The following is a 26,358-nucleotide window of genomic DNA, read 5'->3' as shown; positions in this document are numbered from 1 at the left end:
CAGAAGCTATACCTTTTCTATACTCTGTCCTTACAGAGGTACATTTCTGAGCATTTAACAATTACCGCACTCAGTAATTTACATACGGAATTTAATATAGTCTCAAAATTATCTACCAAACTCTTTCAATTGGCAGATTTTACCACATGGCCTGTTGGCCCAAACCAAATCATATCTTAATTTACAATTTAATTGTATGACATACAAAAAGTGGCATACTAAAAAGTATAATATGACTTCAAATACTGAAAAATAAAATCTGTACTGGGCCGATTGTCCCTCATGAGAACACATTTGTTTATAAAATCTGCAGCGATGATTCTGCAGGCCAAATTTCCAATTTCTGGCGTGGCATGTTCAATTTGTTTAGTCTTGTAAAGCTTTCTGTGTCAGCATATCCTATCCCTCAAACAAGGACTGAAACAGCCTTTTGTTCAGGCCAAGCTCCATATTGCAGAAACACACTGGCCCTGTTTTTATACTCCTAGTTTTAACCCATTAGGTGTGAAACCCTCATCCATGCCTTCGTTACTTCTAGACTTGACTATTCCAATGCACTCCTGGCTGGCCTCCAATATTTTATACTACTTAAACTAGAGGTGATCCAAAACTCGGCTGCCGTGTGCTAACTCGCACCAAGTCCCGCTAGTCCATCACCTCTGTGCTGCTGACTCAAATTGGTTCCTGGTTAAGCAACGCCTCGATTTCAAAATTCTCATCCTTGTTTTCAAACCCCTCCTCATCTCTGTAATCTCTCATCAGCCCCACAACCCCCCGAGATGTCTGCGCTCCTCTAATTCTGCCCTTTTGAGCATCCCTGATTATAATCGCTGAACCATCGGTGGCCTAGGCCCTGAGCTCTGGACTTCCCTTCCTAAACCTCTCTGGCTCTCTACCTCTCTTTCTTCTTTTAAGACGCTCTTAAAACCTACCTCTTTGACCAAGCTTCTGCCCTAATTTATTCTTATGTGGCTCGGTGTCATTTTTGGTCTCATAACACTCCTGCGAAGCGCCTTGGGACATTTTACTATGTTAAAGGCGCTATATAAATATAAGTTATTGTTGAAATCCTGTATTTTTGTTAACTTTTGATGGAGATTCTCAAAGAAATTTTACAATACATCAAACATATTTACAATGCAATGATTCATGTGTTTGAATACATGATCACTTTGCAAGTCTGCACCAATAATACAAAACTACAATGGGACAAGAACTTTCACATCAAAAAATAGTTTGATCTTTTGCATAAACAAAATGGATAGTTAGAACTGACAGAATTTGGTTGCAGATTTGATGACTGACTCTGTTTCTGTGTCGTTAGCCAGCTTTGAGGTAATGGCTGATCCCTAAATAAAGACAATCCATCAGACATCAAACTCAGTAAGAATGCCTAAATGATCTGCAAAAAACATTTTAATTTCTTACTATATTAACAATTCAACATAGTTTTTAATCAATTGTGTAAGCATCTGATGATTGAGTTTAAGTACTTCTTAGAGATACTTCCTGAGAGAGCATTTGGCAGACCCTTTATCATTTATTTCTAAACACGTGGCTTGGCGTAAATCCTATTAAAAATGATCATGTCATTTACAAATTACATCATGATTCATAGCCTTCCACGTCCTCCTCCCCTGCAGAACTACTGTTGGTGATATAATGACCCAGAATTTGCAGTATGTGGCGAAGCGTTCACCCCTGGCCCCGAAGTAAGCTCTGCGTAAAGTTCTCGTGATCTCTGTGTCGAGAAGTTCGGGTTTTACCGATGCGCAATTCAAAACAACTTAGTATAGCGGAAATCCCATAGTGCGACATCTACAAGCTATCTAAGCAGCCAATCAAAATGCAGAATTCACTCAGCGAATAAGGAAGTGGCTAAGCTCTTAAAATTCTAACTTTTTTAAATGTTAGAGAGAGCAAAACAAAGGTTGGAGCTCTCGTATGGGGAAAGGCAAACCTGAAATAAAGATAAACAAACTTTAAAAAAAAATGTAGGCCTGAATTTGCAGTCGGTGGCAAAAAAATCTCCGAACTTACCTTCTGCCTCGGATCCCCGGAGACGCGCGCTCCTGGGCGCCTCGGCGCAGACGTGTGTAAGGCCCACGTATCCCGGGCGCAGGCTGTTCACAAGCTATGGAATTCCCATAAGCATAAATGGGGATCACATAAAAAAAATACATTTAATATAACAAATTAAAAAAAACATTACCTATTTAAAATTAATTAAAATACAATATAATGAAACATTTAAAACAAAAGTTAAATTTTTTTTTACTAAGCAAATTTAAATGTTTTAAAGGGGCTAACATAACCTTGCCTTATTTTACATGTGTTTTAATGTTTAAATGAATGAAAAAACATTATTTTTATGTTTATTAAAACGCTTTTGAGGCTTTTACCAGGTGTAATCGTTTCACGGGCATTCGCCCCAACTCTGCACTGCGGAGACCCTTTCCCCGGGGATACGGATGATCTGCGGATCGCAAGTTCCAGGTTTTAGCGCATGCGCAATGCATGCCTAAACTCGGAACTTGCAGCCTCACTACTGTGTAAAACTTCCGGTAATGTAATCAATAATTTGGTATTGAAAGAAAGAAAGACGTGCATTTAGATAACGTCTTTCATAACCTCAACGTCACACAGCACTTTACAGCCAATAAAGAACTTTGAAGTGTAGTCACTGTTGTAATGTAGGAAAAGCGGCAGCTAATTTATGCACAGCAAGCTCCCACAGACAGCAATGTGATAATGACCAGATCTGTTTTAGTGATGTTGATTTGAGGGATACGTATTGGCAGCAACACTGGGGATAACTCCCCTTCTCTTCCTCAAAATAGTGCCATGTACATCCACCCGACAGAGCAGAGGGGCCTCGGTTAACTTATCATTCGAAAGACGGCATCTGCGACAGTGCAGCACTCCCTCAGCACTGCACTGGAGTGTCAGCCTAGATTTGTGTGCTCAAGTTCCTGGAGTGGGACTTGAACCCACAACCTTCTGACTCCGAGGCGAGTGTTACCCACCGAGCCACAACTGACACTTGAAAACATCTAAAGTGAACAGTTGGCTATGTAGGCCTGTAAGATGCCGCGTGATGTCATCATAGATCCAAATAATTTCTGTATGTAAGTTGCACCTTTCAACTGTGAATAAGTAGCATTTTTTTTAAAGAATAGCATGAGAAAGACTTGACCAGAAAAATGTCAGCTCAAACAAGATTCTGTGCTGGTCAGAAATTCTCAAAGCTCTTTTGCTGTTCTCTTCAAAAGGTCTGGAGACGTGCTGCCGTTTGTATATGTTTAAAGCAACTTCGTATTGTAATTGTAGCAATAGAACTGAATGGGCTGTAATGCTAGAAGTGCATTGTCCTCACACAATTAGGTGTGCACAGCTGCCCTGTGACAACACGTGCATTGGGAAAATGTAACTTGTTTAAATGTGCTTCTGCATATATCTCGGGAGAAACCGCTGAATAACAATGAATGTTGACGAACAGGAAAGGTGGGATTTGGAAATTACAATAAGAAAAGAGAAATTATAATGTGAATAGCGTGAAGAGAAAAACAATATGTAAAATAAAGCAAGTAAGGAAATGTGACGAAAAGGCAAACTACGTTTTGATGTAGAATTTGTGTTCCAAGGGGTTCCAGACTTGTCGAAACTTCATGATCACAGGTGCTGGGTGAAAATTGAAAGATCTCTGTTTCACAACCGGACAGCTATTTTACCAAAGCTTATTTTTCATGGAGTACTGTACCTCCTTGGATAAAATGCTTCACCTTCAACAATGTAGTCCTGATGGAGGGTTCCCATCCGAAATGTTAACCTTTCTTGCACCGATGCTGACTGGCTTGATGTGCGTTGGCAACATTTTCTGTGTTTTTTTAATTGCTTATCCTCCTCCTCCTCGTACCAGATTTCTGATCTTTTGAGTGTCTTCATTTCAGAAAATCTTCTAGTGCTAACCGTAGCAACAAGGGAAACAGATGGCTTCAAGCGCTTCATGCAGACAGCTAAACATCTCCACTACACAGTCAAGGTAAGCGCTTGCGGTGCGGGGTCTGGAGATAGCTCCAGGTCCTAAAGTTTGAAAGTGGTTTGTTGGTTCCACACTAGGCTAATCCATGCTTTAGGATATCAATAATCTGAACACATGATCAGGTGTAACCTAGGCAGTGGCAGTGTTGCATGTGCACTTGCAATTGTCTATATATCGTTATATTTTTAATGGGACGTTTTTTGGAATGGGAGATTCTGAACTCTGGAAATTGAGGGGCCCCTTCTGAGAGGAAGGGAGGGAAAATGGTATTTGAACTGGTGCAGTGCTTTTAGTTAAGGGCTGAACAGTGGATCGAAAGAGGGAGGGGTAGAAACAATATCTAAAGATCAATAACTGCTTTAAGCAGCTTTCCTTTGTCCAAATCTTCTAGCGCACAATGGCAATTCTGCAGCTTCTTTCTTGAAAGTTGGAGTTGGCTGTGTTTTCCCTTCAACTTCGTGCCTTAGAAGAAACCGCGCTGAAATGTCTCGCCTCTTGACAGTCGCACACTGCATCATCATTAAGTATAAAGGAGGCTGTGTTATGCAAGTGTATCTGTGATGAGTTTAGTGGAAAATGCCAAGCTGGACTGGGGAAAAACATGAGTAAATATTCAAATTAATAGTGAATATTGACTTTTGCCCTCTTGCGTAGCTCTGTATGCCATCTTGGTTTTAATTTTTTCCCCCTTTACTTCTGCATAGTTTATTTTTCAAGCTCCACTCCCCAAGGCACCTCAATACTCTTCAGTTTTCGATGTAGTGAGAAAACCATCTCCACTATCAGAAATAAAACTTTGGTGGGAGCGAGGAGGGGGAGGACAGCAAGTTAAACAAATATTGCAAGACTAAGGCCCTGCAATGACCCTTACAATGATCTCGAAAACCATAGCCTTTGTATCAGATTTTTGTTTTAAAAAGGAAAACTTGTCATTCACTGGCTGGCTTCCCTCAAATCTGTCACCAAGCTCATGGTCTACAGGGCTGCAGCAATACCCGCCCTCCTGCATGGCTCAGAGACATGGACCATGTACAGTAGACACCTCAAGTCACTGGAGAAATGCCATCAATGATGTCTCAGCAAGATCCTACAAATCCCCTGGGAGGACAGACACACAAACATTAGCGTCCTCGTCCAGGCTAACATCCCCAGCATTGAAGCGCTGACCACAATTGATCAGCTCTGCTGGGCGGGCCACATAGTTCGCATGCCAGACACGAGACTCCCAAAGCAAACGCTCTACTCTGAACTCGTCCACGACAAACGAGCCAAAGGTGGGCAGAGGCAGCGTTACAAGGACACCCTTAAAGCCTCCCTGATAAAGTGCAACATCCCCACTGACACCTGGGAGTCCTTGGCCATAGACTGCCCTAAGTGGAGGAAGTGCATTCGGGAGGGTGCTGAGCACCTCGAGTATCGTCGTCGAGAGCATGCAGAAACCAAGCACAGGCAGCGGAAAGAGCGGCGGCAAACCAGACTCCCCACCCACCCTGTCCTTCAACCACTGTCTGTCCCACCTGTGACAGAGACTGTGGTTCTCGTATTGGACTGTTCAGCCACCTAAAAACTCATGCTAAGAGTGGAAGCAAGTCTTCCTTGATTCCGAGGGACTGCCTATGATGATGATGATGATGATGATCATGGTTGGGAATACAACCTTCACTGTGTTTTGAACATTGGGTGTGGGAACCTGATGGGTGCTGCTTTATTAAACATATATGGTTTCCAGGAGAGTGGCCCTCAGAGATTCATGACCTGCATGGGCCAGTTATAACAACAGCTTGTATTTATATAGCACCTTTAATGTAGTAAAGCATCCCAAGGTGCTTCATAGGAGCCTTATCAAACAGGATTTCACACCAAGCTATATAAGGAGATATTGAGACAGGTGGCAGAGGTTGGTTTTAAGGAGTGTTGTAAAGGAAGAGAGTGCGGTAGAGATGCAGAGAGGCTTGGGTAGGAAATTCCAGGGCCTAGACAGCTAAAGGCACAGCATTAGAGGTCTCAGAGGGTTATAGGGCTGGAGGAGGTAATAGAGATCAGGAGGGGCGAGCCCATGGAGGGATTTGAACACAAGGATAAGAATTTTAAATTTGAGGCATTGCTGGCCCAGGAGCCATTGTAGGTCAGTGAGCACGGGGTGATGGATGAATTGGTCTCCATGCAAGTTAGAATATGGGTAGCATTTTAACTTAGAAAAATGTCCCAAGGCACTTCACAGAGACGTAATCACAAAACAAAATCCTTTCTAGTTTTGCAGGGCAAGGAGTTTAAAAAAAAAGTACAATACGGCTAAATCAATTTTTCAGGAAAAGTTACTGCACAATTGAATTTTAATAGTTTAGTTGGTGGCACTACTGAAGAAATATCTCACTTAAGAGGTAAGCGAAAACAGTCCAACAATTCACAGGCCAAACAAAACTTGCTCTCTGGAACCGGGCAGTTTTCTATTTGATGCTGCTGAATTATGGGAGAACGATACATCAGAACCCACGGCAATCTTAATATACCACCGTCCAGGGTTCCTCATTAGGCTATTGTCCTGAAACTTCTGGTGTTCCACTGAATACAATGAGCAGCAGATAAACTAAGGTTAAGCAATTAAACACTTGCAGCTCAATATTGGTTATGGGGGGGGAAGAGAGGGACATTGGGAGCCCGGTAGGGGGCATGTGACAAGAGGCCACATAAAAGGTTACTGCACAAGGGTTGGGGGTAATATATTAGCATGGATAGAGGATTGGCTAACTAACAGAAAACAGAGAGTTGGGATAAATGGTTCATTCTCTGGTTGGCAACCAGTAACTAGTGGGGTATTGTAGGGATCAGTGCTGGGACCCCAACTATTTATAATCTATATTAACGACTTGGAAGAAGGGACTGAGTGTAATGTAGCCAAGTTTGCTGACTATACAAAAATGGGAGGAAAAGCAATGTGTGAGGAGGACACAAAAAATCTGCAAAAGGATATAGACAGGCTAAGTGAGTGGGCAAAAATTTGGCAGATGGAGTATAATGTTGGAAAGTGTGAGGTCATGCACTTTGGCAGAAAAAAAAATCAAAGAGCAAGTTATTATTTAAATGGAGAAAGATTGCAAAGTGCTGCAATACAGCGGGACCTGGGGATACAGGTACAGCAAGTGATGGAAGGCCAATGGAATCTTGGCCTTTATTGCAAAGGGGATGGAGTATAAAAGCAGGGATGGAGTATAAAAGTGGGGATGGAGTATAAAAAGCAGGGAAGTCTTGCTACAGCTATATAAGGTATTGGAGAGGCCACACCTGGAATACTGCATGCAGTTTTGGTTTCCATATTTACTAAAGGATATACTTGCTTTGGAGGCAGTTCAGAGAAGGTTCACTAGGTTGATTCCGGAGATGAGGGGGTTGACTTATGAGGAAAGGTTGAGTAGGTTGGGCCTCTACTCATTGGAATTCAGAAAAATGAGAGGTGATCGTATCGAAACGTATAAGATTGTGAGGGGGCTTGACAAGGTGGATGCAGAGAGGATGTTTCAACTGATAGGGGAGACTAGAACTAGCGGGCATGATCTCAGAATAAGGGGCTGCCCATTAAAACTGAGATGAGGAGAAATTTCTTCTCTGAGGGTTGTAAATCTGTGGAATTCGCTGCCTCACAGAGCTGTGGAAGCCGGGTCATTGAATAAATTTAAGATAGAGATTGACAGTTTCTTAACGGATAAGGGGATAAGGGGTTATGTGGAATGGGCAGGGAAGTGGAGCTGAGTCCATGATCGGATCAGCCATGATCTTATTGAATGGCGGAGCAGGCTCGAGGGGCCTTATGGTTTACTCCTGCTCCTATTTCTTATGTTCTTATGTTTAAAGAACCCGGCAATGTCGGGGTGTGGAGGCTCCGGCAATGTTAACAGCAGGGCCTCTTTTGAATACTTCTGGGAATACTTCTGCCCGACAGCCGGCCAGATTGATTGCCGGTCTGTTGGGCAGGATCGGAAACTAGTGGCAGGAGGCCGCAGCCAGGGACCCGTGGGGCTGGCTAGGAAATGGGTCGGGTTGCTTGATCTCTCAATTCTCCTCCCCTCTCTCTCCCTGGCCCCCTCATGAGCATCGGAGGGTTGATATCGAAGCCTTTGTTTCCTCATGTGATAATGTTTTCAAAACTTAGTTTTAAACTTTTTTTGCCCCTCCGTGCAGGTACTTGGTGCAGAGGAGGAGTGGCGCGGAGGGAATGTACCTTACTCAATTGGCGGTGGACAGAAAGTGCGATTGTTGAAGGAGGAGATGGAAAACCATGCTGATCGTGACGACCTTGTCGTGTTGTTCACTGACGGGTACAGTGTGTTTGTCTTGTTATTTCAATTGGCTGGAAAAGTATATCGCTCAGTGGCAGTTGTGCAGACAGTTTGTGGAGCTGTGCTGTTGTAAACCCAGAACTTCGCTCTTGTTATTTTAGTGGGCCCCAAGTTTCCACAAGAAAAAAAACGGGCGCCCCTCCGAGCTGGGCGCCTGTTTTTCGCGCCTAAAACGGCGCCTAAAAAAATCCTCGGTAGTCTGCACCTACTTACAGGCCCTCAGGCCCTTGGCGCAGTCAGCACAAGCTGTGGGGGGGGGGCGGAGCCAGGTCCCGGCGCTGAAAACAGTGCCAGGACCTCTGCACATGCGCGCTACAGTCGGCACGCAAGTGCAGTAGCTCCAGGTGCCGAACTGTGTGGGAGGGGCCCGAAGCACGCAGCCCCTAGCCCTGGCCCAATGGCCTCACTGGGGCTCCTCCCACAGCCAGCTCCTGCTCCCCGCCTGACCAGACCAGACACCCGCGTCCCCCCCCCCCCGACGACCTGACACCCGCTCCCCCCGCACCGACCCGACCCGACACCCGCATCCCCCCCCGACTGACCAGACCCGCGCTCCTGTTCCCCGACCCGACGCCCCCCCTCTCTCCCCCCTCTCTCCCTCCCCCCTCTCTCTCTCTCCCCCCCCTCTCTCTCTCTCCCCCCCCCTCTCTCTCTCTCTCCCCCCCCTCTCTCTCTCTCTCTCTCTCCCTCCCTCCCCTCTCTCTCCCTCCCCCCCTCCCCTCCCTCTCTCTCTCTCCCTCCCTTCCCTCTCTCCTCTCTCTCTCCCTCCTTCCCTCTCCCTCCCTCTCTCGCTCAGCGGCACGAACGGCTGCAGAATTCTCCCTGGCTGAAGCACTTTCACACAGGTAGGAAGATGGTTTATTTAATCCTTTCGTGGCTTATAAATGTTTATTCAGGTTGGATTTATTTGTATAAGTATAAATAAGGATTTATTGTCGAATTTAATGAGTTCCCTCCCCCCCCACCTCGTTCTGGACGCCTAATTTGTAACCTGCGCCTGATTTTTTAATGTGTAGAACAGGTTTTTTCAGTTCTACAAAAATCTTCACTGGCTCCATTCTACTTTAGTTTGGAGTACATTTTCACTGTGGAAACTTTCAAATCAGGCGTCAGTGGCCGGACACGCCCCCTTTTGAAGAAAAATTTCTGTTCTAAACTAGAACTGTTGTACCTGACTAGAACTGCAGAAAAAAAAATGTGGAGAATTGCGATTTCTAAAATAGTCCGTTCTCCACCAGTTGCTCCTAAAAATCAGGCGCGAATCATGTGGAAACTTGGGCCCAGTGTGTGGAATTATTCCTACTGCCATGACTAACTGCCTGGAGCAGATGTAATCTGCTTTACCTAATCTGGCAAGGTTTGAAGTCTATGTTCTACTTATGGGTCAAATGGAGAAAATCTTCTTCCCATCTGTAACGACTGGCTTCAACATTTTAAAATACTACTTCAACTGATTTATATTTTGATGAATAACTTTCCGTTGCTTTATTTTTAGGTAGCATTGAACAACGCATTAAAGGGATTGAATTCCTGTATGCTGTTTTTAGTGTACTAATTAATGCCTTTGTGCCAAATTTATCTCTGCTAATTTAGCAGTCATTCTAGGGATAATAAATCCCAGATGTTAGCTCTGAGGACAAATTGGATAGGTTGGGTTTATTCTCATTGGAACAGAGGAGGCTGAGAGGAAACCTCATTGAGGTGTACAAAATTTTGAGGGGCCTGGATATAGTGGATGGCAAGGGTCTATTTCCCTTGGTGGAGGGGTCAATTACGAGGCGGCATAGTTTTAAGGTGGTTGGTGGAAGGTTCAGAGGGGATTTGACGGGAGGGGGGGGGGTTGTGGGGATCTGGAACTCACTGCCTGGAAGAGTGGTAGAGGCAGAAACTCTCAGCACTTTTAAAAGGTGCTTGGATGGGCATTTGAAGTGCCTTGAGCTGCAGAGCTGGTATGTAGAATTAGACTGGATAACCTCTTGTTGGTTGGCGCAGATACGATGGTAAGCACTGCAGCAAATCGAATACGGCCAGGGTGATCTCCTGGACTAGTTTCGATCGCCTGGATGGGTCGGAGAGGAATTTTTGCAATTTTTTTCCCCCCCAATTGGCCTGGGTTTTTATCTGGTTTTTGCCTCTCCCAGGAGATCGCATGGCTTCGTTGGGGTGGAGTGTAGAATGTTTCAGTATAAGGGGTGTCGCAGTTGTGTGTGGGGCGGACTGGTTGGGCTGGGTGCTCTTTACCTGTCCGCCATTGTTCATTGTTCATCGGTTTATATGTAACATAAGAACATAAGAAATAGGAACAGGAGTAGGCCATACGGCCCCTCGAGCCTGCTGCGCCATTCAATAAGATCATGGCTGATCTGATCATGTAACTTTCAGGGCTACTGCCCGAGGGCCGTGTGGCTCTTTGTCGGCCAGCGTGGACACGATGGTCCGAAATGGCTCCCTTTTGCGCTGTAAATTTCTTATGTTTCTATGTTTTCAGCTGTGTTTGACTATTTGCTGAGTACGGTTTTCCTCCCTTGAATTCTCATTTAGTATATGCGTATACAGTAAGTGTGCATCCCTTGTAAACTGCCACACAGCTTTTTTTTAGCATTATCCAATAAAATGAATAAACTCCTTTTTTGGATGCAGGAGCTGTTGACCTCATTCAGTTAACAGCCATGGTAACTGAGATCGGAACTGTTTGAGCGGGTTAACAGAATACACTGCAGGTGGTATGTTTCTGTCCTCAACTGCCATGTTGTAATACAGTATTTGAGTCTAACGCACCTTGAGAATGGAATGATCAAACTATCCAAATGTTAATTTCAGTCTGCTCCACAACATAAGAACATAAGAATTAGGAACAGGAGTAGGCCATCTAGTCCCTCGAGCCTGCTCCGCCATTCAATAAGATCAAGATCATGGCTGATCTGGCCGTGGACTCAGCTCCACTTACCCGCCCGCTCCCCGTAACCCTTAATTCCCTTATTGGTTAAAAATCTATCTATCTGTGACTTGAATACATTCAATGAGCTAGCCTCAACTGCTTCCTTGGGCAGAGAATTCCACAGATTCACAACCATCTGGGAGAAGAAATTCCTTCTCAACTCAGTCTTAAATTGGCTCCCCCGTATTTTGAGGCTGTGCCCCCTAGTTCTAGTCTCCCCGACCAGTGGAAACAACCTCTCTGCCTCTATCTTGTCTATCCCTTTCATGATTTTAAATGTTTCTATAAGATCACCCCTCATCCTTCTGAACTCCAACGAGTAAAGACCCAGTCTACTCAATCTATCATCATAAGGTAACCCCCTCATCTCCGGAATCAGCCTAGTGAATCGTCTCTGTACCCCCTCCAAAACTAGTATATCCTTCCTTAAGTAAGATGACCAAAACTGCACGCAGTACTCCAGGTGCGGCCTCACCAATACCCTGTACAGTTGCAGCAGGACCTCCCTGCTTTTGTACTTCATCCCTCTCGCAATGAAGGCCAGCATTCCATTCGCCTTCCTGATTACCTGTTGCACCTGCAAACTAACTTTTTGGGATTCATGCACAAGGACCCCCAGGTCCCTCTACACCTCAGCATGTTGTAATTTCTCCCCATTCAAATAATATTCCCTTTTACTATTTTTTTTCCCCAATGTGCCAATGTCACACTTTCCGACATTGTATTCCATCTGCTAAACCTAAAAATCAACTTCCATCTCCAAATTCATTGAGACTATGTACAAACTTATTTTGTTAGATCTGCAAAAGTCTACAATGCTGATTTGCCGCATAAACTTCTTCAAGGTCAATGCCTTTGGGGAATCCAGGTTGCAAACTCTAGCAGTCAGCATCTGCACTGATCACTGCTGTCAGCACAAAGGCTGAGAAAAACCGCTGCAAGAAAATGAAAAATCTAAAAAAAAAACATGAGATTCCTTACTTCAAGGGTGTACACTGCTTTCAAAGTTTGATATCACTTAAATATATTTGAATATAAATCCCTGGAGGGCTTGTCGGTAAAGACAATGCTTCGTGTGATACTAAGCTAGAGAAATCAAAAGGTTGCAGGCTTGATTCTCAATCTGTACAGTCATTTGGGCTCAACCAGGTAGCAGTCAGAGTGTTGCAATGGGTCACAGCTGCCTGTGAGCAGGAGCAAAATCGGCACTGGGTTCCCGTTCTGGAGTGCCATTCACTAATTCTATCCCATTATTTTTCTGTGAAATAATCCGTTCTGGTCTGTCCATTTTGAGTTGAGAGCCAGACAATAAAGATCTGCTTGATCTCTTCAAAAAGTAGAAATGTTCACACTGCAATTTGCTCTTCAAATGAGTTTTTTAATTCTAAAAAGCTTTGACCGCTAGTTAGAAATATAAATTCTCCAAGTGTACAGAAGGAAGCTTCAAATGTACAAAGTGTTCCTGTTAACTGTTCAATTAAATGCAAGCGTAGTTATTCTGATAACCTCCAAGTTTTTGTTTTTACATCAAGAATTGACATGGCTTGGTTTAGTCCCTTCTGACGTGTCAGTATCGTGTTCCAAATCTGCTCTAATTATAATGTGCCATGTGCCAGGGTATGTAAATCACTGGGTCCATGGCAGGGAAACTAGCTGTCACTTGGCACGAAGTTGTCTGTCAGGCTCATTCACTCACTCACCCAGTACAGAGAAGGGCCATAAAAATGATTTTGTGAGCAATGTAAAATGCCACTCCGGTGTGATTTTTGAAAGCATAATGGGTCAAAGCAGATGGAGCTTCACTTTGCTTTCAGTGTGTTGTGACTGACCTGCTAGTGTTTCATGCTGGCTCTGGTTCAAACAGTGGGCCAGAGTTCCAGTCTGTAGCACCGGGTTCCTCATTTTTATTGTGGACAAATCCATCATCATAGGCAGTCCCTCAAATCGAGGATGACTTGCTTCCACGCCAAAAAAAAGGATGAGTTCACAGGTGTTTCGAATGAAGAACCCAAACTATATCCTGAAGGGTGGAAAATGCCTGTGCGTGGATTTTTTTAACGTGGGGTGGCTGTTGCACACCAGCCACCACACGGGCTTGACAGGGCTAGGTCTTGGTCCAGTGGCAAGAATTACCCAAAACAACCGGAGACCAGCTCTGCTGCATGGACCTAGTGTGCACACTTATCGCAGTGTGGGCTGGCCCGTGCTGCCCCTGGGTCCCTCAACTTACGCCCCACCCTGCGCTCCGATCACATCCCTCCACAGTCTCTCGCCGCTCCTGCTGCATCTGTCCACGCTCCAATCACCAACCTGGAACTTGCTGACATCACTGTTCGCTGTCGTCTCCCTCCTGCACTAGCTCGCGCTGGGCCTTGTAGTGGCATGCTTCCACGCTGCTCCCTGGGCCGCACCCTGCTCCTTTTATGGCCCCGACCTGCATAAGGACCGGCGTGCAGCCCAGGGTGCAGTGTGGAGGCCCCGACCTGTGAGAAACCATCAGCGACACGGACCTAGTGCGCACACATATCGCAGTGTGGGCTGGTCCATGCTACCCCTGGGCCCCTGACCCCGAACTCACGCCTCCCCTGAGCCCCGATCACAAGAGGTGTGTACACAACAGTACAGTTTGCAACAGCACAACCCTGGCTTGTCCAACAAGCCCCTGTCGTGCTGACTTACCACGGCCTAAACACACCCTCCCGTGAACTAAACTATCACCGATCCTTCCAATACTAAACCCCCTCTGGTTTGGTAAGAACATACAGGCACCCCTTTTCCCAGCGAACTGATCTTGTGGGGGTGTCGGCTTGGCGATACTCACTTAGACTGCCATTGATCTTGCTTGCAGCTTATTCCCGTACGTCTCTGCTCCCTGGTTCCGTACCGGCCTTGTGGTACATCTGGGCTCCCTGGTTCCGTACCGGCCTTGCGGTACATCTGGGCTCCCTGGTTCCGTACCGGCCTTGCGGTACATCTGGGCTCCCTGGTTCCGTACCGGCCTTGCGGTATGTCAGTCCCAGTCTGAGTCGAAGTCCGTCTGGGTTGGAAGAGCAAGACTCTGCTCCTCTTGGCGTTCCGTTGTGGTGAGGACAAATATTCAGCACCTGAATCCTATTCCGTCCACGTCCACCTTCCAGAAGAGGCCACTGAACAGTGATCCAGCACCTTGGATGCTCTATTGCCCACGCCCTCACCCCCAACCTCTGGGTGCTGTGGCCAATTGTAGCACCTGTACAGCCAAACTGGTTGGGATCAGTAAAATCAGCACAGGCTGGGATCTGGCCTCAGATTGTCCAGGACTGCATTGCTCAAATCCACACTAGGGGGAGCATTTACCCAATAAGCCATTGGAGAGGTTAAAGGGCATGATTTAAGTATGAAGAATGCAGCACCCAGATGTATATTAAACTTCTTGAATGTTTTACAGGAATTGGGAGGTTCAGAGGGGAGTTTGAGAACTACTTTCACCGAGAGGGTGGTGGGGATCTGGAGCCCACTGCTTGAAAGGGTGGTAGAGGCAGAAACCCTCAACGCATTTAAAAAGTACTTGAAGTATGCACTTTAAGTAACCTACAGGGCCACGGACCAAGAGCTGGAAGGTGGGATTAGGCTGGGTAGCTCTTTCTCCGCCAGCACAGGCACAATGGCCGCCTTCTGTGGCGTAAATTTTGATGATTTCCCTAGACTACCGGCCCAGTGCCCTCTGCCACTGAAAGGCTGAGCATATGGCCTGTCCCCAACTAGCTAGAAAGAAGGATTCTCCCTCCAACTTTTTGTTTTACTTCCTATTCTTCATCCAGCCCCACTCCTGCACAACCCCCCCCCACTCCTCCACACCCCCCGCTCCCCACCATTTTCGACTTGAAAGCAGAGGTTTTGTTTCTGCAAAATGACGACTACTCACCTGTACCACCTTTATAGTGCTGTTGAGAAAAATAATGTCGGATACTGCAGTGTCCTTTATCAAAATTCGAAAGGATACCGTGGAAACATACCAGTAAAGGTTGTTTGGGTGTGCATAGGAAGGGAAAATCTTTGGTTCCAAACTTTCTCGATCTAAATTTTAATTTATGTTTATAGGGGGAAACAAACTCCTCTGCAAAAGCATGTCCTCTCTGGCCGACCTCTCTCTGAGGCCAAATCCCAGTCTTCTGGCCTTTGGCAACTCAAGATTCTAAATAAGAGGCATGAATTATCGGCTGGTAATTGGCTAAGCACGTTATCAAACTGAAGCAAAATAGTGCGCATGTTGGAGATCTGAAATAAAAGCAGAAACTGCTGGGAACATTACTCCTCCTCCTTTCTGTTAGTGTTGGATTTTCCTTCTGTCTACCTCTCTCAGGGCCCAACATTGCCCAAGCCGTTTTTTCGGCGCGCTGACCTGAAGCGTGCCAACTTTGCGCGCTGGGAAAAAACTTGCCCCATCCTCGCCGCTGTTCACAGTCCCCGGAGTCCTGGCGTGGTGTGTATGCTGAAGTGGGGGGGGGCGGAGCTAAACGCCAGCGCTGGCACCTGCGCGTATGCGCAATAGCGATAAAACTTGGCACTCGGCCATTTTTAAAGTGGATCGCAGCTGTAATTGTTTGCCTGCCAGGAGAGCTCTCAATCGACATAGCTGTGTGCTGAATGTAAGCTGCAGTACCCTGCCTGAAATTAACTGTTGCATGCCTGGAGAAGTGTTTGGGATCATTGCAAAAGTGCTGTTACCCCCTCCCCCCGTGAGACGGCATCCAGAAGCTCGCACTTCTCCGGTGCTTCCCTCCCCTATCCCAGACCGAATAGCCTCATGCACAGGCCGGTTCGCTGCCTTTTCCGGGCAGACGTCAAAGATTAAGGTAGGATTTACTTCATTTTTATTGTATTTTAATTGTTTGAGCTTTTCCTAGCAATGTTTGATGCTTGGTTGTTGAGGTCCTCTCCAGTTCCCTTCCCTCTCCTATCCCTGCCCCAATGTCTGCCGAACGTGCGCTGCTTTTTCTTCACTGCCCGCAAGGTTTTTTCAGAGCTGGCCACATACGCTGACCTAAGTGGATTTGGAGTAAGTTTTTGCTGGCCAAAGTGGCATAAATGGCCTAAGTGTCTAGGAATGCCCCCTTTTGGAGAAAAAAAACGGACCTAAAAAAATTCGTACCTAACCGACTTACTCTGGAGCAAATTTTGGAGGGAAAATGGCATTGTTTAACTTACGCCAGAAAAAACAACTTACTCCAAAAAAATTGATGCAAGTCGTGGCCAAAATTGGGCCCTCAGTCTCTGAAGTTAGTTGCCTATCACGGAGAACGTGAGCAACTGGTGTCTGCACAATTTAATAAGTGTCTGCTAAAATTACCAAAGAAAACAAGTTTTCTTAATCTCAGAGAATCGGAAGCTGTTTTTGAAGATTGTTGTTGCAGAAGAATGGGAAGTCTGTGTTTTTTAAAGGTAATTTTGAACAACACTGCCTCCTTGTGTGACCTGTTCCTGTTGCTGGAATACTCTCCACTTGCCTGATTGAGTGCAGCTACAACAACACTCCAGAAGCTCGACACCATCCAGGACAAAGCAGCCCGCTTGATCGGCACACTACCCACCACCTTCAACATTCACTCTCTCCACCACCGGCGCACTGTGGCTGCAGTGTGTACCATCTACAAGATGCACTGCAGTAACTCGCCAAGGCTTCTTCGACAGCACCTCCCAAACCCGCGACCTCTACCACCTCGAAGGGCAAGGGCACCAGACTCATGGGAACACCACCACCTCCACGTTCCCCTCCCAGTCACACACCATCCTGACTTGGAAATATATCGCCGTTCCTTCATCATCAAAATCCTGGAACTCCTTCCCTAACAGCACTGTGGGAGTACCTTCATCATCATAGGCAGTCCTTCGAATCGAGGATGACTTGCTTCCACATCAAAAAGTTCACAGGTGTTTCAATGCAGAACCTAATATTCCAGATCCCGAACTACATCCTGAAGGGTGGAAGGTGCCTGTGCGTGGATTTTTTTAACGTGTGGTGACTATTGCATACCAGCCACCACACGGGATTGACAGAGCTAGGTCTTGGTCCAGTGGCAAGGATTAACCAGGATGACTGGAGACCACACGGACTGCAGCGGTTCATGAAGGCGGCTCACCACCACCTTCTCGAGGGCAATTAGGGATGGGCAATAAATGTCGGCCTTGCCAGTGATGCCCACATCCCAGGAACGAATAATAACAATTTTTTTTAAAAACAGCTGTTGGATTTCTGAGGACCAGGGAATTTAGATATTCTGACAACTCGGGTAAATGGAAATTATCCTCTACTCTCTTAGTTTTGTTTTCAGTTGTCCCTACTGAAGGCACTGACTTATGCCTGAATAGAGTTCATCTAATGCCAGCAAACCAGTGCAAGTGCATGAAATTCACACACTGGTCCATGCCAGCAGATTATTTATTTTGTTGGAGGAGCGGGCGTGGGGAGAGAGACACAGTTGACGCATATCTTGTCTCATTTGATGTTGACACATCAGAGGATAGTGATGAGTGTGAGCCTGGACTGACCGTTCTTCCTGCCCCCTCCCCCACCTTTCGTTCTTCCTCTCCTCCCTCCACTCTCTATCTCTCCCGCCACTCCCATTCATTATGATATCAGTGCATTTATCCTCTAAATCCTCGGGCCACTATTACATTTATATGCAAAGTTATTATGTCCTCAGGATGTTCCAAAGCACTTCGCAGCTGACGAATTAACTCCTGAAGTGTAATAGCTATTGTCATGCAGGATGCAGCCATCTGATCAGCAGTCCCATCCAAAAGGTGGGGTCACTGACAGTGCAGACTCCCTTAGTATGGCGTCGAAGTATCCGCCTAGATTATGGGCTAAATCCTTGATGGGGCTTGAATCTACAACCTCTGATGGAAATGAGAATGCGATCAATTTATGTTAAGCTGAATTAATTTGTAATATTCTGATACATATACGGTGCATACTGCAGCTGAACGTGGAAATATGAAGGTATATTTTTCTCCTTGGGTACTTGGCAGATACTGCTTGCTGGAACGGTGCTGCACCTGCAGAGAGAGAGAGAGAGAGAGAGAGAGAGAGAGAGTAGTGCTTGTTTCCGGTCCCGTGTTATTTGCATGGCTTGGCTGCACTTGGGCCAAATGATGGAACGCAGATTAGACACCAGGGGCACACTGCAGGCCTGAGCAAGGTCTGGAACCATGCTCCTGGTGACTGGTATTGGATCCTTTTGGGCCGATCTCTCCAGCAACAGGCCCTTGAGGCGCAAAGATTATTTGGTTCTTAACGCTACAATTATCCATGACCACTGCTACCAATGCTGCCATAGTCAGATGCATCTGCGACAGGTAGATTGGTGAGGACGAGGTCAAGTAGGATTTTCCCTCGTGTTGGTTCTCTCACCACCTGCCACAGGCCCAGTCTGGCAGCTTTGTCCTTTAGGGCTCGGTCAGTAGTGGCGCTACCGAGCCAGTCTTGGTGATGGCCATTGAAGTCCCCCACCCAGAGTATATTCACTGCCCTTGCTACCCTCAGTGCTTATGCAAGTGATTGTTGTGAACTGGATGTGTTGAGCTGTTTAAGGACAACCCAAGGAAGGTTCAGTATCTTCAGTTCTGTCTCTGAGGGGGGCAGGGGGTGGCATCTGCTTATTAGCACCTGCCTTATTGTGGCTTGCAATTGCATGCTGTACCAGACTCTGGATTGTGAATGTTAATGCAGGCGGTGTTGCTAGTGAGCGAATGTTCAATATCCCATATTGGACTGTTCAGTCACCTGTGAACTCACTTTTAGAGCGGAAGCAAATCTTCCTCGATTCCGAGGGACTGCCTATGATGATGATGATGATGATGATCCCTTGAACAAAGATGTGGCCTAAAAACTGAATAGTAATTTTCCTTATCTATAGCAGTGGAAATGTAATTTAAAAAAAGCATTGCGAACATTTGAGGCAGAGTAAGTAGTATCCGTGCAAGGATTTTTAAATGCAGCTTAAAGGATTTAACTAGAGCTGCTGGTCCTGGTCTTTCCAGGCTGCTGCTATCTTCCTTTTCCATCCCAGCATTTCTCCTGTTGAAAGTTGCACTGTCTCTTCTCATACACCTTCTCTATTACCTCTCACTTACTTGATTACATTACTTCTACCAAAAACCAGCAATCAGTTTCAAAAATGGAAAAGAAATTCGTGTTCCATGGGAGCTGATATTGATACGATACACAAGTGTACAAAATGGAACGTAGATCACTTTTTCTTGCCTGTTTTTTTTCCCTGCTGAAGGCAGTAACTGTTTGCTGGGATGTGATTGTAGGGGCAGTGATCATCCTTGCCAGGTGCTGATTATTCACACGAGGCTTTTCCGTGAGTGCCAGCAGGCTATTCGACTCTGGATCGTGGTGACTGGTCACCCCCACCCCCAATCAGTAACTGATGTCCACACGTGTGTATTTCCAGCAAGGCTCTTCCTGACAGCAAACCAGCAACGACCCTGGCTGATTTTCTTTTGCTTGCCCTTGCCCTGCAGGGCTGGGGGACACTATAGCTATTTGTAACACTCGGGCCGACGTTGGCTACCTCCATGCAGATCAGGGATCTAACCTAGGACCTTGGTCTGTATACTATGGAAAGCACCAAGATGTTGTGTACCTACACTTCCAAAATACTTTTTGATAAAGTTCCACACGAGGCTATCCATTAAACGGTGGGGATTCTGACTAAACCTTGGGAATTGATAAGAAACCAGCTGAAGGGAAGGATATAAAGACAATTCGTTAAGTGGGGTTATTTTAGAATTGGGGGCTCATCATCATAGGCAGTCTCTCCGAATCGAGGAAGACTTGCTTCCACTCTTAGAATGAGTCTTTAGGTGGCTGAACAGTCCAATACGAGAACCACAGTCTCTATCACAGGTGGGACAGACAGTGGTTGAGGGAAGGGAGGGTGGGACAGGTTTGCCGCACGCTCCTTTCGCTGCCTGCGCTTGTTTTCGGCATGCTATCGGTGATGAGACTCGAGGTGCTTGGCGCCCTCCCGGATCCACTTCCTCCACTTAGGGTGGTCTTTGGCCAGATACTCCCAGGTGTCGGTGGGGATGTTACATTTTAACAGCGAGGCTTTGAGTATGTCCTTGTAACGTTTCATCTGTCCACCTTTGGCTCATTTGCCATGAAGGAATTCCGAGTAGAGCGTTTGCTTTGGGAGTCTCGCGTCTGGCATGCGAAAAATGTGGTCCCCCAACGGAGCTGATCAAGTGTGGTCAGTACTTCAATGCTGGGGATGTTGGCCTGGACGAAGACATTAATGTTGGTGGGTCTGTCCTCCCAGGGGATTTGTAGGATCTTGCGGCGGATCGTTGGTGGTATTTCTCCAGCAACTTGAGGTGTCTACTGTTACATGGTCCATGTCTCTGAGCCATACAGGAGGGTGGGTATTACTACAGCCCTGTAGACCATGAATTTGGTGGTTGATTTGAGGGCTTCGTCTTCAAACACTCTTTTCCTCAGGAGACCAAAGGCTGCACTGGAGGCGGTGTTGAATCTCCTCATTAATGTCTGCTTTTGTTGATAAAAGGCTCCCGAGATATGGGAAATGGTCCACATTGTCCAGGGCCGTGCCGTGGATCATGATGACTGGGGGAGCAGTGCTGTGCAGCGAGGACAAGTTGGTGGAGGACCTTTGTCTTATGGATGTTTAGCGTATGGCCCATGCTTTCGTACGCCTCAGTAAATACGTCGACTATGTTCTGGAGTTCAGCCTCTGAATGTGTGCATACACAGGCGGCGTCCGCATACTGCAGCTCAACGACAGAGGTTGGGATGGTCTTGGATCTGGCCTGGAGGCGGCGAAGGTTGAACAGGTTCCCACTGGTTCTGTATTTTAGTTCCACTCCAGCGGGGAGCTTGTTGACTGAGGTGGAGCATGGCAGCGAGGAAGATTGAGAAGAGGGTTTGGGCGATGACGCAGCCCTGTTTCACCCCGGTCTGGACGTGGATTGCGTCTGTAATGGATCCGCTGGTAAGGATCACGGCCTGCATGTCGTCGTGGAGGATGTTGACGAACTTTTGGGGGCATCTGAAACGGAGGAGGACGCTCCATAGGCCCTCGTGGTTGACAGTTTCAAAGGCCTTTGTATAAGGGCTGGCGCTGCTCCCTGCATTTTTCCTTCAGCTGTCGCGCTGCAAAGATCATGTTCGTTGTGCCCCATAGGGGACGAAATCTGCACTCTGATTCCGGGAGGAGCTCCTCGGCCACAGGGAGAAGACGGTTGAGGAAAAATCGAGCAACAACCTTCACAGTGGCTGATAGCAGGGAGATTCCTCTGTAGTTGCCACAGTCGGACTTGTCCCCTTTTTTAAAGATGGCCACGATCACTGCATCTCTGAGCTCTCCCGGCATACTCTCCTCCCTCCAGTTGAGAAAGATGAGGTCATGTATCCGCGGCAACAGCGCCTCTCTGCCATACTTTAGTGCCTCATCAGGGATTTCAATCGCTCCCGTAGCCTTATTGTTATTGAGTTGTCTTATGGCTTTTCCTACCTCGTGCAGCGTTGGAGTTTCACTGAGGTGGTGGCGGCTCGCATGCTGCGGGATGGAGTCGAGAACACTCCAGTCAAAGGCAGTGTCTCGATTGAGGAGATCTTTGAAGTGCTCCTTCCAGCGGGCCCTGACTGCCTCGGTGTCCTTGATGAGTGTTTCCCCATTCTTGGCCAGCAGTGGGGTGGGGCCTTGGGAGTTTGGACCGTAAGTAGTCTTGACTGCGATGAAGAATCCTCGCACATCATGGCTGTCGGCCAGTTGTTGTATCTCCTGTGCTTTCTCCATCCACCACCTGTTCTTTAGGTCCCGGGTTTTTTGTTGGACCTCAGTCTTGAGCCGCTTGTAATGTTGCTTTGCTGCTCCCAAGTTGGGTTGCTTGAGGCTCAGAAATGCTCTGCGCTTGCACTCTATTAGTTCTTGGATCTCCTAATCACTCTCATCAAACCAGTCCTGGTGTTTTCTGGTTGAGTGACCAAGCGGGATGGGGGCGGGATGTAGTGGATACGGTGCCTCCATAAATAACAGATTCAAAAACACAATGCAAAGTGGTCAAATATGCAAGATGATACTTAACTTAAACTAAAATAGTTGATACTAACCTAAGATGGGCAGTGGCAGTTCAAAAATTACAGATTGAGTTTGACAAACTTTGTATATGGACAGATTAATGACAGGTGAACTTTAATCTAGACTAGTGTCAACTGCTACACTGTAGGAAGGCAAAATTGGTGGTGTATTCCATGAATGTTGTTGAAATAGCAAATGGCGAAGCTAAAAGAGACGGAGGAGATTTGATGCCACACATGTAGAACCAATGGTGAGGAGTGGTTAACAAGACCAATGGAATGTTGAACTTCAGAGTTAAAGCAATAGAAGGTAAATCAGTGGAGGCACTTTGAATACTGCGTCCAGTTCTGGTTGCCATGGAGCAAGGGAGACCTTCAAGTGTTGGAGGCAGCGCCATTAAGAACTATAAGGCCTATACCTCGTGTCGGAGCCTGAGTTACGAGGAAAGACTAAAGAAACTTAAGCTTTTCAACCCAGAAAGGGGTCACCAGACAAGTAATTTTTGTGGTAAACAAGATTAAGGGAATGGGGGACAAAAGTAAAGCTGGAATATTACATTAAATTAAACTGCGGCGAGAACAAGGAAACACGGGTTCAAATGAGTAAAAAGTAATCAACAGATTATTTCTTCACAGAGTGACCAGCACATGGAATGCATTTCCAGATTGAAGGGAAAACTCTGGAATCATCTAAGAAATAATTGGATGTTACATTGGGGAAGATTTCATCATCATCATCATCATAGGCGGTCCCTCGAAACGAAGATGACTAGTTTCCACGCCAAAAAAAGGACGAGTTCACAGGTGTTTCAATGAAGGATTCGAACTACATCCTGAAGGGTGGAAGATGCCTGTGTGTGGATTTTTTTAACGTGGTGGCCGTTGCACACCAGCCATCACACGGGCTTGACAGAGCTAGGTCTTGGTGCAGTGGCAAGGGTTAACCAGGACGACTGGAGACCAGCTCTGCTGCATGGGCCTAGTGCGCGCACATATCGCAGTCCGTGCTGCCCCAGGGCCCCTGGCCCCGAACTCGCGCCTCCCCTGGACCCGGATCACGTCCCTCCACAGTCGGTCACCGCTCCTTCGCCCCGACCTCGGTGCTCCTGCTGTACCTGCCCACGCTCCAATCACCGACCTGGACTTTGATGACATCACGCTTCGCTGCCGTCGCCCTCCTGCACCAGCTCGCGCTGTACCTTGTAGTGGCATGCCTGCACGCTGTCCATGGCTGCCGCTCGCTGCTCCTTTCATGGCTAAATTAAGATTAGTCAAATGGCCTTCCTCATTTTGGGCTCTTTTCCAGCTCAGCAACTTACTGGATAATTCAGATGAGCCATTGGAAAGCCGCGAGTCTACATTAAAATAAAGATATTTATTTTCTATCCATACATTGGAACACGTATTTTACAGACTTTTCCCTCCAGGTGAACTCTATTTCTGTTTTTTTTTTAATTGTCTTCTGGCACCTTGTTTTATCACAGTGGTGAGAAGCAGCACATTTTTGCATCTTGTTACTGCTCTTGAAAAGTGAAGCTATCAGATTCTAATCTCTGCACAATGCTAAAATCGCTGATGGCTGTCCGGACTTGTCCGATAACAGCCTGATATTTGATGCATGGAAAGGAGCAGACCATTTGTTACATTGACGGCCTTTTTTATTTGCAACAAACGCTGACATTCAGAACAGTTTGGGTAATTGGCAGTCATGGAACATGTCTTCAAGCCTTTTGCACCTGTCCAGTTTATCACTTTCTAATTACTAAGCTGTCATCCTTAAATGGCAAGTCCAGAACAGGGGGGCACACCATAAAATTAAAGCCAAGCCATTCAGAAACAGAGAAACATAGAAAATAGGTGCAGGAGTAGGCCATTCGGCCCTTCGAGCCTGCACCACCATTCAATAAGATCATGGCTGATCACTCCCTCAGTACCCCTTTCCTGCTTTCTCTCTATACCCCTTGATTCCCTTAGCCGTAAGGGCCATATCTAACTTCCTCTTAAATATATCCAATGAACTGGCATCAACAACTCTCTGTGGTAGAGAATTCCACATGTTAACAACTCTCTGAATGAAGTTTCTCCTCATCTCAGTCCTAAATGGCCTACTCCTTATCCTAAGACTGTGTCCCCTAGTTCTGGACTTCCCCAACATCGGGAACATTCTACCCGCATCTATCCTGTCCCGTCCCGTCAGAATCTTATATGTTTCTATGAGATCCCCTCTCATCCTTCTAAACTCCAATGTATGAAAGCCCAGTTGATCCAGTCTCTCCTCATACGTCAGTCCTGCCATCCCGGGAATCAGTCTGGGGAACCTTTGCTGCACTCCCTCAATAGCAAGAACGTCCTTCCTCAGATTAGGAGACCAAAACTGAACAAAATATTCCAGGTGAGGTCTCACCGAAGCCCTGTACAACTGCAGTAAAACCTCCCTGCTCCTATACTCAAATTCCATAGCTATGAAGGCCAATTTGCCGCCTTCACCGCCTGCTGTACCTGCATACCAACCTTCAAGGACTGATGAACCATGACACCCAGGTTTCGTTGCACCTCCCCTTTTCCTAATCTGCCGCCATTCAGATAATATTCTGTCTTCGTGTTTTTGCCTCCAAAGTGGATAACCTCACATTTATCCACATTATACTGCATCTGCCATGCATTTGCCCATTCACCTAACCTGTCCAAGTCACCCTGCAGCCTCCTAGTGACCCGCTCACAGCTCACACCGCCACCCAGTTTAGTGTCATCTACAAACTTGGAGATATTACACTCAATTCCTTCATCCCAAATCATTGATGTATATTGTAAAGAGCTGGGGTCCCAGCACTGAGCCTTGCGGCACTCCACTAGTCACTGCCTGCCATTCTGAAAAGGACCCGTTTATCCCGACTCTCTGCTACCTGTCTGCCAACCAGTTCTCTATCCATGTCAGTATATTACCCCCAATACCATGTGCTTTGATTTTGCACACCAATCTCTTGTGTGGGATCTTGTCAAAAGCCTTTTGAAAGTCCAAATACACCACATCCACTGGTTCTCCCTTGTCCACTCTACTAGTTACATCCTCAAAAAATTCTAGAAGATTTGTCAAGCATGATTTCCCCTTCATAAATCCATGCTGATTTGGACCAATCCTGTCACTGCTTTCCAAATGCGCTGCTATTTCATCCTGAATAATTAATTCCAACATTTTCCCCACTACTGATGTCAGGCTAACCGGTCTATAATTACCCGCTTTCTCTCTTCCTCCCTTTTTAAAAAATGGTGTTACATTAGCTACCCTCCAGTCCATAGGAACTGATCCAGAGTCGATAGACTGTTGGAAAATGATCACCAATGCATCCACTCTTTCTGGGGCCACTTCCTTAAGTACTCTGGGATGTAGATTATCAGGCCCCTGGGATTTATCAACCTTCAATCCCGTCAATTTCCCTAACACAATTTCCTGCCTAATAAGGATATCCTTCAGTTCCTCCTTCTCACTAGACCGTCGGTCCCCTAATACATCCGGAAGGTTATTTGTGTCTTCCTTTGTGAAGACAGAACCAAAGTATTTGTTCAGTTGGTCTGCCATTTCTTTGTTCCCCATTATAAATTCACCTGAATCTGACTGCAAGGGACCTACGTTTGTCTTCACTAATCTTTTTTCTCTTCACATATCTATAGAAGCTTTTGCAGTCAGTTTTTATGTTCCCGGCAAGCTTCTTCTCGTACTCTATTTTCCCCCTCTTAATTAAATCCTTTGTCCTCCTCTGCTGAATTCTAAATTTCTTCCAGTCCTCAGCTTTGTTGCTTTTTCTGGCCAATTTATATGTCTCTTCCTTGGATTTAACACTATCCCTAATTTCCCTTGTTAGCCATGGTTGAGTCATCTTCCCCGTTTTATTTTTACTCCAGGCAGGGATGTACAATTGCTGAAGTTCATCCATGTGATCTTTAAATGTTTGCCATT

General features: G+C 46.2%; 1 protein-coding gene across 2 annotated transcripts in view; it reads left to right on the top strand.

Moving 5' to 3' along the window:
• plod2 (procollagen-lysine, 2-oxoglutarate 5-dioxygenase 2) overlaps positions 1-26,358 on the top strand; it is a 181,640-nt gene that overhangs the window by 44,381 nt on the left and 110,901 nt on the right. For both annotated transcript variants that reach the window (XM_070883673.1, XM_070883672.1), the window contains exons 2-3: positions 3,951-4,042; positions 8,219-8,355. In XM_070883673.1, the coding sequence (XP_070739774.1) occupies positions 3,951-4,042; positions 8,219-8,355 (229 nt within the window). The remainder of the gene's footprint in view (positions 1-3,950; positions 4,043-8,218; positions 8,356-26,358) is intronic.

Source organism: Pristiophorus japonicus, chromosome 6, assembly GCF_044704955.1.
Source record: "Pristiophorus japonicus isolate sPriJap1 chromosome 6, sPriJap1.hap1, whole genome shotgun sequence".
NCBI lineage: Eukaryota > Metazoa > Chordata > Chondrichthyes > Pristiophoridae > Pristiophorus > Pristiophorus japonicus.
Note: the sequence above shows the minus strand (reverse complement) of the source record. Positions and strands in the feature narration are given on the sequence as shown.